The 16,054-nt window shown below is 34.8% G+C and overlaps 1 protein-coding gene across 2 annotated transcripts in view; it reads left to right on the forward strand.

Moving 5' to 3' along the window:
• LOC126714137 (uncharacterized) overlaps nt 1-16,054 on the forward strand; it is a 63,372-nt gene that overhangs the window by 43,098 nt on the left and 4,220 nt on the right. The window contains exons 6-23 of one of the 2 annotated variants that reach the window (XM_050414143.1): nt 36-153; nt 744-826; nt 1,182-1,277; nt 1,775-1,943; nt 2,015-2,157; nt 2,227-2,313; nt 2,495-2,680; nt 3,486-3,653; nt 4,694-4,814; nt 4,915-4,984; nt 5,769-5,856; nt 5,977-6,097; nt 6,351-6,544; nt 6,675-6,783; nt 7,293-7,448; nt 8,372-8,474; nt 10,138-10,311; nt 13,584-13,729. In XM_050414143.1, the coding sequence (XP_050270100.1) occupies nt 36-153; nt 744-826; nt 1,182-1,277; nt 1,775-1,943; nt 2,015-2,157; nt 2,227-2,313; nt 2,495-2,680; nt 3,486-3,653; nt 4,694-4,814; nt 4,915-4,984; nt 5,769-5,856; nt 5,977-6,097; nt 6,351-6,544; nt 6,675-6,783; nt 7,293-7,448; nt 8,372-8,474; nt 10,138-10,311; nt 13,584-13,729 (2,332 nt within the window). The remainder of the gene's footprint in view (nt 1-35; nt 154-743; nt 827-1,181; nt 1,278-1,774; nt 1,944-2,014; nt 2,158-2,226; nt 2,314-2,494; nt 2,681-3,485; nt 3,654-4,693; nt 4,815-4,914; nt 4,985-5,768; nt 5,857-5,976; nt 6,098-6,350; nt 6,545-6,674; nt 6,784-7,292; nt 7,449-8,371; nt 8,475-10,137; nt 10,312-13,583; nt 13,730-16,054) is intronic. The other variant, XM_050414145.1, reaches the window with a different exon arrangement.

Consider the following 16,054-nt stretch of genomic DNA (forward strand, 5'->3'; position numbering starts at 1 on the left):
GTATCTATTGGTTGCATGTATCTTTTCATAAACAGATTGACCTGAGGAAAGAATCGAGGATACAGTTTGTTGCTCCATCCTCATATCCTGTTATTACATTTGGTCCATTTCCTTCACCCACTGCTGTCTTGATAGCTTTATCTCATGCAATTGGTAATTTCCTGATCCATCTTAGCTATTATTTCTTTAGTCCTCTTTATGTATAATTTCAATTAATTTAATGTGGCCACAATTATCAAAGTGATTACAGAAGAGCTTAAAATTCATTGATTGAGGTGTCTTATACCGCATAGTATTAGTCTACCTAGTTCTAGTGTGCTTTACTCAATGATCATATATCATTACTTGTCTTCTAATATTTGCTTTACTTCTAATTGTGAGACTCCATTAAAATTTCAACAGTGTGAGTCTTCTAGAAGAACTTGATAAGACTTCAAAGTTTCTCCTAATCTATATAATAAGAATGTCTCTTTTCAATTGAATCATATTCTAGCATGGAGATTTTTTTTTTAATGTTTTTGTGTCGCATTATTTTTTCGGCAAGAACTAAGTTCTACTTGGATATATGTATCAAATCTTTGCATTTGTGTCTTGTTCATGAAGAAACAAAATTACGTTGTTAACAGTAATTATTTGACTACCACACAGTGCAACCAGTATCTACTGACTTGTCCTTTATTCTTAAAATTTATCATTTTGGTAGTGAGTTATATATGCTGAATAACTGATTATTTTTTCTTCAGGATCTGTATTTATGCCTCCAAAGTGGTCCCTCGGCTATCAACAATGTCGTTGGAGCTACGATTCAGACAAGAGAGTTCTTGAGGTTAGTAATTTCTAGTTTACTCAGGTTAATACCAGCCTCTCTCCTTCCTGCATGTATTTGTACATGCATGCTTGCAGTAAATCATGTTCAAGTACTACATAAGTTCTCTTAATTTTTTAAGTTTTTATTTCCCGAGTGATATATGTGAATAAATTTGACTATACTGTGAAGAATACAGTATATTGTCAAAATTCTTGATTTATTCTCTAAATCTTTTCTAAGGATAAAGCAAAATGCTCATATTGGTTAGTTCATTGTTTTACAATCATGGACCCTCTATGGACAATTCTATTTTGAACATTATTATAATTATTATTTTTTTTTATCTCCATTTTTGAACACCTTACTTTTGCAGATTGCCAGAACATTCCGGGAGAAAGGTATACCTTGTGACGTAATATGGATGGATATCGATTACATGGATGGTTTTCGGTGTTTCACCTTTGACAAGGCATGTCCTCCTTTAGTGTCTTCTGTATGACAATTCCATAGGCATAAATTATTAGCTATCTCCGTTGAATTTAGTCGCATATTTTTTTGTTCCTTGGAAGTGGATTGGCTGTTCTTGATTAAATCTATATCCTTTTTCTTGATGTGGAAAAATGAATCAATATGTTGCTTTTACCTTTTTTTTTGGGTTTTGCTCCCCAACAAATTCTGAAGTTTATCCATTTTTTCTTCAGTCATTCAGTAATGGAATAATAAATCATGGTTTTTTTACTTGAGTAATCCATTGCTTGTGGCTATTTCCTTTTTTGTGTTTGTTATTTACAATAATATAATTTTACTGATAAATACATTCAGTGTTTTCGTAGTAGGTTCTATCTTGTGCTACACATTACTACAAAAAGTAGTTTGTGTTGTGACTTGGAAATGGATTAGCTGTCTTGCATAAAATCTTTCACATCATTTTTGACATGAACAATAAATCATTATGGTATCTTTCAGGACCGTTTCCCAAATCCAAAATCTTTGGTAGATGATCTTCACCAGAATGGTTTTAAAGCTATCTGGATGCTTGATCCGGGGATCAAGCACGAAGAGGGTTATTTTGTCTATGACAGCGGTTCAAAAAGTGATGTCTGGACTCAAAAAGCTGATGGAAGGCCTTTTGTTGGTATATCTTCTTCATTCACTAGTACTTAATTTTGACAGTTGATGTGTTAAAATATTCCAATCCAATTTCAGGGAAGGTGTGGCCTGGACCCTGTGTTTTTCCTGACTTTACGCAGTCAAAAGTTCGTTCCTGGTGGGCTAGTTTAGTTAAAGATTTCACATCTAATGGTGTTGATGGTATATGGAATGATATGAATGAACCAGCTGTTTTTAAGGTAATTCAATAATTCTTTTTAGAACTTGCCTCTTTCATTGTTATTTAATCTAATTATTTTTCTTTGCAGGCTGTAACAAAAACGATGCCTCAAAGTAATATTCATAGGGGAGATGATGAGCTTGGAGGTTGTCAAAATCACTCTTATTATCACAATGTATTACTCTGTAACCCTAGCCTTTTGCTTTTTCCATGTTACATGCTTGTTAAACCTAGTTTGTATTTGCTGTCGGAATGCATTTGAAATGAATTGCTTTGATCCCATAGGATCCTTTCTATGACCTAGACTGGCATAACAAATTATGAACTTCTCTCAGATAAGGGTTTGGCTATTACAGGTGTATGGCATGCTGATGGCAAGATCAACATATGAAGGCATGAAGTTGGCTAATGAAAATAAGCGTCCTTTTGTCCTCACCAGGGCTGGGTTTATTGGTAGCCAAAGGTATGCTGCAACATGGACAGGAGATAACCTTTCAAACTGGGAGCATCTTCATATGAGTATATCCATGGTACTTCAATTGGTAAGCAATTAGGAGTTCACACTTATTTAAAGAAAAAAGAAGTGATTTTTGCAGTCTGTGCTGTTTGCCTGAAGCAAAATGGGACACTTGAATTCACTTTTGTGCCTTCTTGTGTAATTTATGCTTTTGCCATTCCTGCCAACTTTCCACAAATCTTTTCTTTCATCCAGTGGTCTTGTGGAGAACTTTGGGGCTGTCTACATTGTCGTATGTGCATGGGAAATCAAACTCATTGATGCAGCCATGAAAAATAAGGGTCAAGTTGCTAATCTTAGGATAATTTTTGGTTTTGTCGAGTTAAATGCTTTTTACTTATGGGACTTACATGCAATGTTGGATTGAGACAAGTCTTAAATGGTTCGAACTTAAGTCTTTAGGAGTCTAGGGCTACAACATTTTCCTAATTTGGATTACAGGTTTGGAAGTTGTAGGTGTATTTTATGAGCAGGGAAAGATCTGGCATATAATTTTACTTTTATGGTTATTGACTTGATTGTGTTTGGTCTAAGAGTATTCTAATTTTGGATTTCTAATAGTGCTAAGAACTATTCTGTTTGGTTCAATTTAGGTGTCCTGTCCAAGAAAGTTAAGGAAGAAAAGTTTTATGAATATGCTTTTTTGAATATCTTAAATTTATTTATCCCAACTTTAATTTAGATATTTTTCCTTTTTCTTCCTTTTCTTGGTTCAGTTTTGGACACAATGAAATGTTTTTCATTTCCAGATAATACTTTGGATAAGTGTATTCATGTTCAACTTTTTCTAGTATTACTCTACTTTAACTTTGGTTTTAGTTTGTCTTCAGGGACTTAGTGGTCAGCCACTTTCAGGACCTGATATTGGTGGGTTTGGTGGAAATGCAACACCCCAGCTTTTTGGAAGGTGGATGGGTGTAAGTTCTATGTTTCCTTTTTGCCGCGGGCATTCTGCAATTGACACGATTGACCATGAACCCTGGTCTTTCGGGGAAGAGGTTTGTCCTCCTTTAGCAATACAGCAATAACTTATGTTGAGTATGTGAATGAGCCTTTTTAACTTATTGATGATCAGAGTGCATCATAGTACCACTTCATTAAATGCAGACATATATTTTTGTTAGAACAACATATGATGATTGATAAATTATCAATTGTCCCAAAAACTTAAGTTGTTAGGAAATAAAGAATTTAATCATTATGTGGGCCCAAAATCCTTGGGTTTGAACTCAGGATCACTTGCTCGTATTCCATGATACATTATTGATTATACCAAAAGCTTAATCTGTTAGAAAATGGTGAATTTAAATTATTTAATACTTAACCATTAACTATGAGAGTTTTATATTCAACATATTTATGCCTAGTTTTTCAGCTGTTTCTAATTCCTATTTTTGGGCTTGAAGGGATCATCATGCAGTACATAGAATATGAGTGAGGTTAGAGTACGTTTAATGTCATTTGAGTTTTCTTTCTGGTCATTTGGATGAGAGGTTAGCCTATTTTCTATCATCTCAAAAATGTGAGGAGGGGGTTGGGGTAGGGCCATAGGTCCCAATATTTCTAAATGGAGCCATATCTTTGTGGTATCTATATTGAATACTAGTAGCTCTTGGATACTTCCTGATATATATTTCATTTCATAGACGTACCCAAAATTTTACAATGATATTTACATCTTATAAAAAATGTATACGCTATGTCTTGGATGCTCTTGGACATGTGCCAATGCAATAAACACCTTGAGTAGAATGAATCATGTGTCTTCAAGCTACAGTTTTCCACCTGAATTTTGAGTGAGTGGTATACTGCATAGTTGGAACTATTAAAGCGCACGCATTTATGTATATTGCACTAGTATATGGAGAGCTTAAATCCAATCAGACTAAACTATTGGAATTTGGAAATGACTTTTTGAAGTCGTATATTTAGGCACTATTGATTGCCACCTATTAAATTGTTGTAAAGTTCTTTAAATTCATGTTATTCTGTTGTGGCCACAATTTAGTTCAGAACTTACTTCAGTTTTGTTCATTAGTGTGAAGAAGTTTGCCGCCTAGCTTTGAAAAGGCGTTACCGCCTTCTGCCACACATATACACTCTTTTTTTTAAGGCTCATACAATTGGTACTCCAGTGGCGGTGCCTACTTTTTTTGCTGGTGGGTTCTTGTGCTGTTTAATAAGAAATTCCATTTGATGGAATTTGCGAAATCGATTACTTTATTTATGGGGTTTGATGTGTGTCAATTCCTTTTGCAGATCCAAAAGATCCCAACTTAAGGAAGCTTGAAAATTCTTTTCTTCTGGGACCAATTTTAATCTATGCAAGGTTTTCATCTTTTCCTTCACAGATAGATTATTTATTGGGTGATTGTAGAATGTATTCATATGTGTTTATATGGTTCAGTTTCTTGCTCATTCTGCTACTTGGATTATTATAGTTAACATACACTTTGTTTCTTGCAGATTAACATTTAACCTTGCATCTAGTATACTTCCTATGTACTTGATGTATTCTTTTTTGTAATGGAATTGATTACTTATAAAAAAATAATAATAATAATTAGAACTTCTAGAATCTTTGAACCTTAATGAAAGAATTTTCTAAATATAATGCTGGGTGGCTGTCTTCAATAAGTTGGCTGGCCAAACATTGTCTTATTTCTCATTAATACATCCATCTGATGGCATACCATACTCTTTTCACAATCTTTATTCCGGATACCTCATTCCTAACAAGGTCAATACCTAATTTCATTTTTACGAGATAAAACAAAGCCTTATTGTGTAGCAACCATTACAATTAGAAATTACTACTACTCACTTTTATACTTAGATTCTTGTGATATCTGTGATTCTTATCTGTTGCACATAACTTTATCCAATTTTATAAGACTTATTTTATTTGCATTGCTGAGGAAAATAAAAACAGAAAATGTGAATGTGATGTTATGACCCTCTTGATTTTGAATATTTAATTATAAGCCTTTACCACATAAAGGTCTATTTTGTGCTCTCTGGTTTTATTGGTATACATTTTTTGTTTTCTGTTGCTGAATACCTATGCATTTAACCCATACAGTTTGTACTAACATCCTTGACATCTTGATTAGCACTATGCCTGGTCAGTGTTTGGATAAATTGGACTGTACATTGCCTAAGGGAATTTGGCTGAGGTTTGACTTTGATGATTCGCATCCGGTATCTTTTACTTCACTTCTTGCCTCCTTTCTTTTCTTTTCTTTTCTTTTTGTCTGTGTGTGTGCAGTAAAATGTTTTGCATTGTTGGTTTCTCATTTTAATTTTTTGTGGACATGTCAGGATTTGCCAGCATTATATTTACAAGGTGGATCGGTTATACCTTTGGGTCCACCTCATCAGCATGTTGGTGAATCTAATCCTTCAGATGACTTGACACTTCTTGTGGCTTTAGATGAACATGGTAAGTTTGGTGCTTTCAATATTGTTAGGAATAATATGTAAATTGTTCACTTGTTGATTCCAGTAGTTTCAAGTTTCAATTGGCTATTCACCAATTCAGGCCAGGTTCTGAAGCCTGCTTGTTTACCTGAGCTGTTTTAAGTCCGAGTTTTCTGTCCACAGTATTCAATCTTGCATGGACTGTTTAAAATGATAGATTGGCTTTAAAGACATCATTGTATGGTCTAAGGACATACTTCTCTTTTCATTTACAGGGAAAGCTGAAGGTTTTCTGTTTGAAGACGATGGTGATGGATATGAATTCACTAAAGGTGGATATTTGTTGACATACTATGTTGCTGAACTTCAATCATCAATTGTTACTGTGAGAGTTTCCAAGACTGAAGGATTATGGAAGAGGCCAAAGCGTCGTATACATGTGCAGTTATTGCTTGGTGAAGGTGCAATGGTATGTCTTCTTTTTTTGGAGGGACAAGGCTGTACATTCTTGGGACATGCATATGGTAGTAAACCGACATAGGTGGTCCTCTGCTTTATTTTTATTTGTTGATTTTTTCAAATCTGGGTACCTTCAACAGCTTGATACGTGGGGCATGGATGGAGAAGTGCTGCAAATTATGATGCCTTCAGAACAAGAAGTGTATAAGTTGGTTTCTACCAGTGAAAAGTATTTCAAGACTTGTTTGGGTAATACAGCTTCTGCAAGGCGGTGTGCTAGCTCACATATTTTTGGTTACATGTGCATATTAGTCTTGCTAAATGATAATATGTTTCTGAACAATTAGCCTTTATCCAAACCTTCTGCTACAAGGAAATTTAAAATTTCGGGTTGGCTATGTGTTATATATATAATGATTTCTTGTGTTTGTACATAGGCATTCAGACTTTTTTTACTAGAGTTCTTGCTAGATATATATTATAATTTCTTGTGTCTAGATATAGGTTTTCAGACATGTTTGTCCCTCAGTTCTTGCCAATATTCTTCTCACCCACCCCCACCCTCTCTTTTTATTTTTGGGTGCGGGGATTTGGGTGTATGAGGTGCATGATTTGCATTTTTGTCTTGCATTCTTTTTCTAAAGAGTATCTAATACTATTTGTACACTTCTTGTCACTAAAAGAATTTTTTTAATGCAATTCGTTAATTTTTATTGGTTGTCATACTTTTTGCTGATGAAATAGGTTGTTAATTGCAGAAAATGCTAAGCGCATTCCAGATATAGAAGAGGTTTCTGGACAAAAGGGAGTAGAACTTTCAAGGACTCCTATAGAACTGGACAATGGTTATTGGATTCTAAAAGTAGTTCCATGGATTGGGGGTAGAATTATTTCCATGATGCACCTTCCCTCAGGTAATTCTTTTGAATTGGTACAAGCTCAATATTTTTGAATTTGTTCCATGATAATATTTGAGAATAATAGCTCCGATTTTAGAATCAATTGATTCAGAGCCATATTCAGGGATGGCTGTACCTTGAGATAACATGATACTTGATGTTTGTATTAAGGAATATACAGGACGACCTTAAAAGAATTGGTATGGTACATTTTGGAGGTAGATAATAGATTATGTTTTGTCAGCAATTATTACAATCAATATTATGCCTTACATATTTAACTATTTGCATGGGCACTACTACCAAGGCACTCTTAGTTGTAGGATTTTACAAACTGGTGTTATCCTGGTTTAGCGCCCAATAAGTTTTCTAGTCAACTAAGCATTCTGCTATCTTTTAGGAAAATGTTTTAGAAAATATTTCTGTGCCTTTTCTGCATTTTTTTGTTGTGAGCTTCTCTGTTGTATATAATCATGCTCAACAAATCCTCTAAGAAACTCCTTATTAGGTCTGTACTTCCAGTAAAGTAAATATTGATAGGTACAATTTGTTGTTTTATTGAATATGAATTGAGTATCAAAGAACCATTTAATTTTTCTTTCTCTAATAGCAAGTTTGTAAGATGCTAATGTTGTTTTAATTTTTCCATAAGAGTAATTTTTGTTGGTTTACATCACACCTCAATTATGAAGTCTCCCCAATCCCAACCTATTTGGCACTTTGTAATGATTAAATTAGCTTAATAAGTCTCATGTTAAATGGAGAGAACAGTCACTGCTGATCAAATGGTTCATTTGACGTATATTAGATCATGTCATATATATTGTAATCATGATTGCTAGGTCATCTTAAGTATGCTAATTTATATTGTTGTAATATACAGTATCCACTCTTTATGGGTAATGCTTCATCTCTCCTCCATGTAATCATGAATGTAGGAATGCAATGGCTTCACAGCAGGGTTGATATCAATGGTTATGAAGAGTATAGTGGCACTGAGTACCGGTCTGCTGGATGTTCTGAGGAATACAATGTCATTGAGTGAGTTGCTAACCTATTTTTTAGTAACGGTCTTTATAGGAGAAGCATAAGTTTAAATGATCCATATAGAATATACAAATTATGTCTATGTAATTACTTACTAAATGTAAGTAGTCACTCCAATGTTTGTCAAGGATCTGATTTATGAATCAGCTGCTAATTTTTATTATTAATGATATGTTTGCGTTAGCATGGTTGTGTTATGTGGTGAAAATAGCTTTGATATAGAATCTTTCACTTCGATCTAGATACTCTTCTATTAGGTCCAGGATCTCCTACTTTGATATCATTTGATGCAGTGGATGAAGCTTAGATATGGATGTGGTTCAGGAAGTTACGTTTTTTGCTAATTGACATTAACAAAAATGTTATGAAGAAATGCCAGTAGTAAGGCTGCATATTATAGCAAAGTGAGGAACAAGATTGAAGTTGAACTATAGATATAAATCTCTAGCTTTAGGGGACCAAAGAAATATTCCAAATTTGGATCAAATTCAGTTTTGGCAGGATCTCTACAAGGAAAGCAAGTCAATGGGTATTGAAGGTCTTGTTGGAAATCATGAGGGAATTTTTCTTTTGCTTCCTTTTTGAGATCAATGGTGATGGGTTGCACCAGCAAGGATGGACAACATCTTTAGAACTCAACTGCTGATTATCTGAGGAAAAGAAACATTATTTTAGTGAATTGGTGTTGTTTGTGTAAATGGGTTGGGGAGACAAGTGATATTCCCCTTTTGCCGAAGAATTGTGGGATATGGTTTTGGCTCTATCTGGAGTTTAGTGGGTGATGGCTTGGGGGCTTATAGATTTACTTGATTGCTGGCAAAGCATATTTGGGAGACATCGGAATTGTGAGATTTGGAAAGCCATCCCTTATTGCTTGATGTGCTTCCTTTGGTGGGAAAGAAATGCTAGAAATTTTGAGGGTTGTGAACAAACCATTCAAAGCATAAAATTGCACTCTCAGGACTTTGTGTGAATGGATGACAGCATCAAGAATCTTTCCTTTCTCCAACTTATTAGAATTTATAGATCATTGTACTTTTAGAGCTTAGTTGTGATATAGATCTAGTATATGCACTATGTACTTGGTTCATTCAATTTCTTTTAATAAAAACTATTCTTTATCAAAAAAAATTTGAAATTTTGAGAGAGTCCATGGGACCAATGGAGATGGATTTGGAATGCTAGGGTACCTTGAAAGGTTGCTTTCTTTACTTGGGAAGCAGAATTTGGTAAAATTTTGATAGTGGGTAATCTCTGGAAGTGGGGAGCCAGTTGAGCACCTTCTACTTCATTGTTCAATAGCTTGAGATATTTGGTCGTTTGTGTTTCTCTTATTTGAAGTAGTTTGGGTTATACCAAAGACTGCAACAAATGCTAGTGTCAACAGCACAAACAATCCAAGATATGGAAAACGGTTCCATTGTGCATCTTGTGGATAATTTGGAGAGAAAGGAACAATAGAATTTTTTATGGTGTTGAACAACGCAATCATTTCATTGACCAATATTTTGTGGGATTCCCTAGCTTATGTTTTTGCGTGGCTGCCTCAAAAGGAGGGTTGGTATTAGTAGCATTATTGCCACAGTTCTTTTTTTTTTTTTCCCCCTTGGAATACTTGTATAATTCCATTTATTCTTTAAGTTTTATTTCTTTGTAGGCATAAACTTGAGCATGCAGGAGAGGAGGAATCAATTATGTTAGAAGGTGATATTGGTGGTGGATTGGCCCTTCAACGGAAAATATATATTCCAAAGAATGATCCCAAGGTTTTCCGAATTGACTCTAGCATTGTTGCCCGTAAAGTTGGTGCTGGTTCCGGTGGGTTTTCAAGGTGAAAATTACTGTCTTTTCTCTTTTCCTTTTTGGCCTGTCAAGAATTTTGGTAGTATTTCTAACACTCTGATGGAATTGTGAATATGCATATATTTTTCCCTATTGAATTGCTTGACATATTTATCCTGCCAAGTCACTTGGTTAATGTTGCCTGGTTGATCTTGGTGCTAAAATTTATCTAATTGCTGCAACAATATTGTCAAATTTACATGCTTTCACGTGCACACCTTGTTTGCCTTTTAAGTTTGTTGTTATAGCCTTACAGAACTCCTTGACTGAACTCTGCAGTCCATTGTTAGTAATGCTCCTAATCATATTGTATAATCAAGCACACACTAACGCCCCACCTCCCATATAGTCCCAAAATTGGCCATGAAAAGGAAAATGGAAATAGAAACAACAACGTGTATGGAATGCACGTGGGGTTTGTGTTGATCTATCATTTTGGCTCTTGAAGGTTTGGTTGCTGGATTAAGGTGTTTGACCTTAGGGATTTGCCTAGATCTTAGGGGTATAGTGTGTTAAGTATTTGATAAAGGTTCTTGGTGAGAAATACGCAAGGGTTTATTGAAGATGAGATTAGGGTTTTGGTTGTGCATGAGCATGATGAATGGGTTGTGACTCTTTCAAGAGAGTTACCTTCTCCAAGATGAGATTGCTTCTAGGGAATCTCTACCTCCAAGCAAGACTACAATAGTGAGAGCAACAGCAAGTCTATTATTCCACTTGATGAATGAAATGGAAATTACAAGTCTATTTATAAATGACTAGCTTTGATCTAATTGGCTGACTTGGCTCAAGATTATTGGCTAACTAATTAAACATATGATCATTTGGATTTACACGTGTTTAATGTGATAAATGTGCTTAAATCCTAACTAACTCAAGCTAGTCTAGTCTATCTAGTAATAACTAACTTGTAATTAACTAACCCTTATTATGTGCACTCTTGATCTAAGACCTTGATTGTCAACTCAGGGCTGAACCACTTGCATGGGAGTGAGGGGAAGCTGCCGTGTGAAAATGTAAGCACTCAGAGCAAGGAGTTCCAATTGGCACTTCGTGGGGGAAGAGAACTGCCAAATGGAACTCCCTGACTGCTGATCAGCATTCTAGGGTCTTCCCTAAGTGCTGATCGACAGTTGGGAACAGTTAGGGTCAGAAGCTCTAAGTCTTGAGTTTCTGTTTTATTTGCGACCCAAGACCTTTTGAAAAACTTAGTGTGAGTTTGGATAGCGCGTTTTGCGCACTATCCGTGGCGGTTGCATCTTTTTGTGTGGGTCCCATGCACTGTTCACGGGACCTGCAAGTACTGATTTTAGCAAATTTTTCTTTAAAACTAGGTACCACGGCACTATTCACACATTTAAAAATTATTTTGCTATAGTGTTTTCAGTTTTCAGCAATAAATGGTACCCAAACAGACCCTTAGATTGATACTTTGCTCTTTGCTGGAGACTATCAAACCCAAAAGCTTTAACTGTCAGGAAGTGATCTTACAATGTGGAACAAAGTGTACACTAACAAGCTACATCTGTCATGGTGGTCTGGTTCTAATAACCCAGTTTGTGATAGCATGTGCACAGTTTGCAGTTTGCATAGCATTTCATTGTGGATGTTGTGGTGCTGTGGTTGTTGAACAGGAATGCATGTCTCAAAGGTTTAGAATTTGAAGGTCAGCTTGTTCTCCATGATTATCCACATGTTACAAACGGAGCCTCCTAAACCTGCATAAAGCCTGCTGCTTGGTGCAATATGCCAGAGTTTCTGTTGGGCTGTATGAGCCTTTTTACGCAGCCAATCATATAACATTAGGGGGTACAAAAGGTTAAAAGAAATGGTGATTTGATTGAACCCCCCCCCCCCCCCCCCACACAAAAGAAAAAAAAAAACAAAAATAGAAAAGATTACCTACAATATGTGTATATATCCATGGTTAGATTACATTTTTCTTTTACCCTTCATGTTTGCAAAATTTAGAAATGATCAAAGATCGATAACTATGTCATTTATTAAATGTTTGAATTTCAAGTTTATGTATTTTAAAATAATGCATAAAAGATAAGTTTCTGGATTAAATAATAAATAACATCCAATTGGCACAAAATTTGGTTTGCGTGTTAAGAATATAGAGAACATGTAATATAGCGGTGTGAGATTTAAACTTTTTTTATCCATTGAAAATTTATTAGGTTTTGTAACATTACTTAAAGTTACTTCATGAGCAAGTTGATCTTGACCCTTTATATATATATAATAACGAATTTAATTAATTAATAAATGAAGACTCAAAATTGAGTCCATCCTACAGATTACAAATGAAGGTTTACATGGTCCATGACAACTAAACTTTATACAAAATATATTGATGTAGAAGAACAAGTGTGAGTTGGTGGGTTTATTGATGTCAGCAGTTTGGGACTGTCAAGAAGTCGGGTTTGAACTTTGCTATGTAAACCAATTTGGAGCTTGATGGCTATCATCAGTTGTAGAAGTTTCTTCTTCTTCTTCTTCTTCTTCTTCTTCTTCTTCTTCTTCTTCCTCCTCTTCTTCTCTCTCTCTAATTTTTTATTATTTATTTTGAACGGTTGGTTGAGTGGGTAGGTCTTACCTGGTTCTCAGTGTGCTGGATGGGCTTGACAAACTTGGATGTTTGGATTTTATTATCGATGGTTGCGGCTTGAACTTGTGGTGTTCAGATTGTGTGATTTGAGGCTTCTGATGACTGAGGTAACCAATAACAATGGGTGACTTGTTGGATCGTTGATTGTCGTAGGTGGTAGGTTTGTGGCGGTTTCACGGGTTTGGGGTCAAGGGTTATGGTGGATTGGATGTTAAGGTCTAGTTTACTAGATCAATGTTTGCTCTGATACCAAGCTATGCAACACATAGTTGCAAAGGGCGTGTCTGACACTGTTTTTTTGGGGCCTTTAGGTAGAGTTTCAAGGATTACAACAAAGAATGAAAGATACGATGTAATCAATTAAATTAAATTCATAAACAAAATCCAAATGAAATTAATATTACAAATCTATGAAGAAAATTAGCAACATTCTTGTTTGGCTTTTAATCAACGTTGTCATTCAACAAAGCTCTCTTAGCTAGCAGTTTTTCTTATCCCTTTACTGTAACAAACTTTTTAGATGGAAAGATTTTGATACATTTAATTTTCATCATACTTGATGATTCTAACTTTGACTCTTCATCTTTTTGACTCTATTTCTGTCTTTGAATTCTTGCATAATTCTTGGTTTTGCTTTTGTGTTGTAGACTTGTTTGCTTGAGAGTACACCCTACATTTGGTCTCTTGCACCCAACAGAATCGTTTGTGTCATTTACTTCCATTGATGGGTCCAAGCATGAAGTGTGGCCAGAATCTGGGGAGCAGTTTTATGAAGGGAATCTACTTCCTAATGGTATTTTTTTTTTTTGGTGCACTTTAATATCTTTAATGCCATTATAGTGAAAACTTAAAGCTATTTTATTGTGTTGAGGGTATGAAAATTTCTCTGGGAATAAAATTAATGGAGGACATGTTTTCCTTTCAAAATCTGGTTATTTCTTTTCATATGAGAACTCAACGCTTTGATGTAAAATGTGTGGCTGGAGCGAAATCGTGTGTGGATTGTGTGGCTGGAGCGAAATCGTCGATCTTTTGAAGATAAAGAGAAAACGTTGGAGGAGTTAAAGATTTTATGCCAACGCAGTCTAATGGAGTGGTCTCATTGCTGGGGTTTTACTGAGTGTTCTTCCCTCTCTGAGTTTATGCCTTCCCTTAGCTTAGTTTCCTGACTTCTCTCTTGCTATTGTGTTGTGTAGTGTTGTGCTGTGTTGCTGTTTTGTTGCTGTTGTGTTGCGTTGTTGTTCATCATCATGAACATCTTGTACTTCTCTTTTCTTTTTTTTCCTCTTTAATATAAGTTTTCTAATTACCTATCAAAAAAAAGTAAAATGTTCTGTTTTTTTTTCCCAATAATGTTTTTAGAATTTTTTTTTTTTTTAATTTTTTTAAACTATTAAGTGATTCTCTAGCTTTTAATCAAACAAACAAATGCATGAGTAGATGTCTTCCAGCTCCTATAAATTTTATACTGGAGTTACTTTTTGCAAGGCAATGTTTGAAGCTGGGATTTCCAAACCTAAATTGAATCTTTAAGGAATTTTGTTTTTCTCATAGCCAGTCCAAGTCCAGAAAAAGGACGGTTGTGGTAGGTTGAAGGCCAACATAAAAAATTGGTTAACTTTTCTTATAATTGGGTCCATTTTAGATAGAAGTTGGTCCCTTACTAACAAAGCGTTGCATTGGACTTTGAAGTTCAGATGTAGTGAAAAGTGAGCAAGAGTTAGCTAGGTCTAGCTGGGGCATTCCCTGTAAAGCACATTACATCATGCCATGGTGTAGTGAGTGGCAAGGGTTCTTGCACTTTATGTAGGGCTGTAAACGAGTCGAGCTTTGTTGAGCAGTGCATGTTTAAGCTTGGCTCGTCAAGAAATTACAAAAGCTCAAGCTTGGCTCGAGTTCGTGACAAGCCTAAAAATAGTGTTTGAGCTTGAGCTCGAGCTCGTGGGAAAGCCAAAAAGCTTGAACTTGGCTTGGCTTGGTTTGATTAGATTAATTAGTCAAGCCAAAGTCAAGCTTAATATCAAGCTCAAACTTGAGCTTAAGTCAAACTTTTAAGCTAGAGATCTTGAAAAAAATTACATTATTAAATGCTTAAATCTCTAAAATTAAGAGAAAAAATAGTATACTCATTTTATCATGCATTTAGTCCTACTTATGATTAGCCATTATTCAAATTAAAAAGTTACATAATTAAATTCATTCATTCATCATTTATTGTCTATAGTTTCAGAAATTGTTCAAAATACAATTTTTACATTCACATTAGATGGTGATGAATTAGAAAAATAGTTGTTTGTAACTATTATGAATGAAAAAAAAATAACATGTTTCATAATTTTACTATAGATGATTGATAAGAAATGATCATAAGTGGCCCACTTAATTAATTTATTTATTTTTAAATGTAACTATAGTCTAAAATGGTTCTTGGTCAATTTAGAGGGAAAGAAAAATATTAAGGTAATGGGTAGTGGTTCTATGTTGGTCATGTCATTATTAAGATATGTATAATGAGTATATTCAGCTAACGCATATAAACTTATAAATGAGCATATGATTGAATTGTTTTGTATCAAGCCTAATAGCTCATGAGCTTGTTCATGAACAAATTTTTTTTCTTGGGCTTGGCTTGTTTATTAAACGAGTCCAAAAATAAGGCTCAAGCTTGGCTTATTTATAAACAAACAAATATGAACGAGTTTTTTATCGAGTCGAGTCCGAGTTGTTCATGATCGACTTGGTTCATTTACAACCCTATGTATGGGTGAGGATAAAAGAATTTAGTTCAAGACAATAAGATTTGTTTTGTAACTTGGAATATAGAGTTTTTAATAGGGAAAATCATGGAAATGATAGAGACAATTTGTAGTAGGAGAAGAATAAGCATAGTGTGGTTACTGAAAACTGAGTGCGTAGGTGAGAAATCTAGAGGAATTGAACATATAGGATCTAAACAATGGTATACAATAAAAGACAAATAGAAATGGGGATAGAATTTGCAATGACATATAATCTTATATTTGCAAACACTTGCTTTAAGAAAGTGGATTCACACTTGATTACTTTCAAAAGTGGGACAAACAGTGGTCAAATAGATTTCATCCTTAAAAAGTTGATA

The sequence above is a fragment of the Quercus robur genome, chromosome 2 (assembly GCF_932294415.1).
Source record: "Quercus robur chromosome 2, dhQueRobu3.1, whole genome shotgun sequence".
NCBI classification, from domain to species: domain Eukaryota; kingdom Viridiplantae; phylum Streptophyta; class Magnoliopsida; order Fagales; family Fagaceae; genus Quercus; species Quercus robur.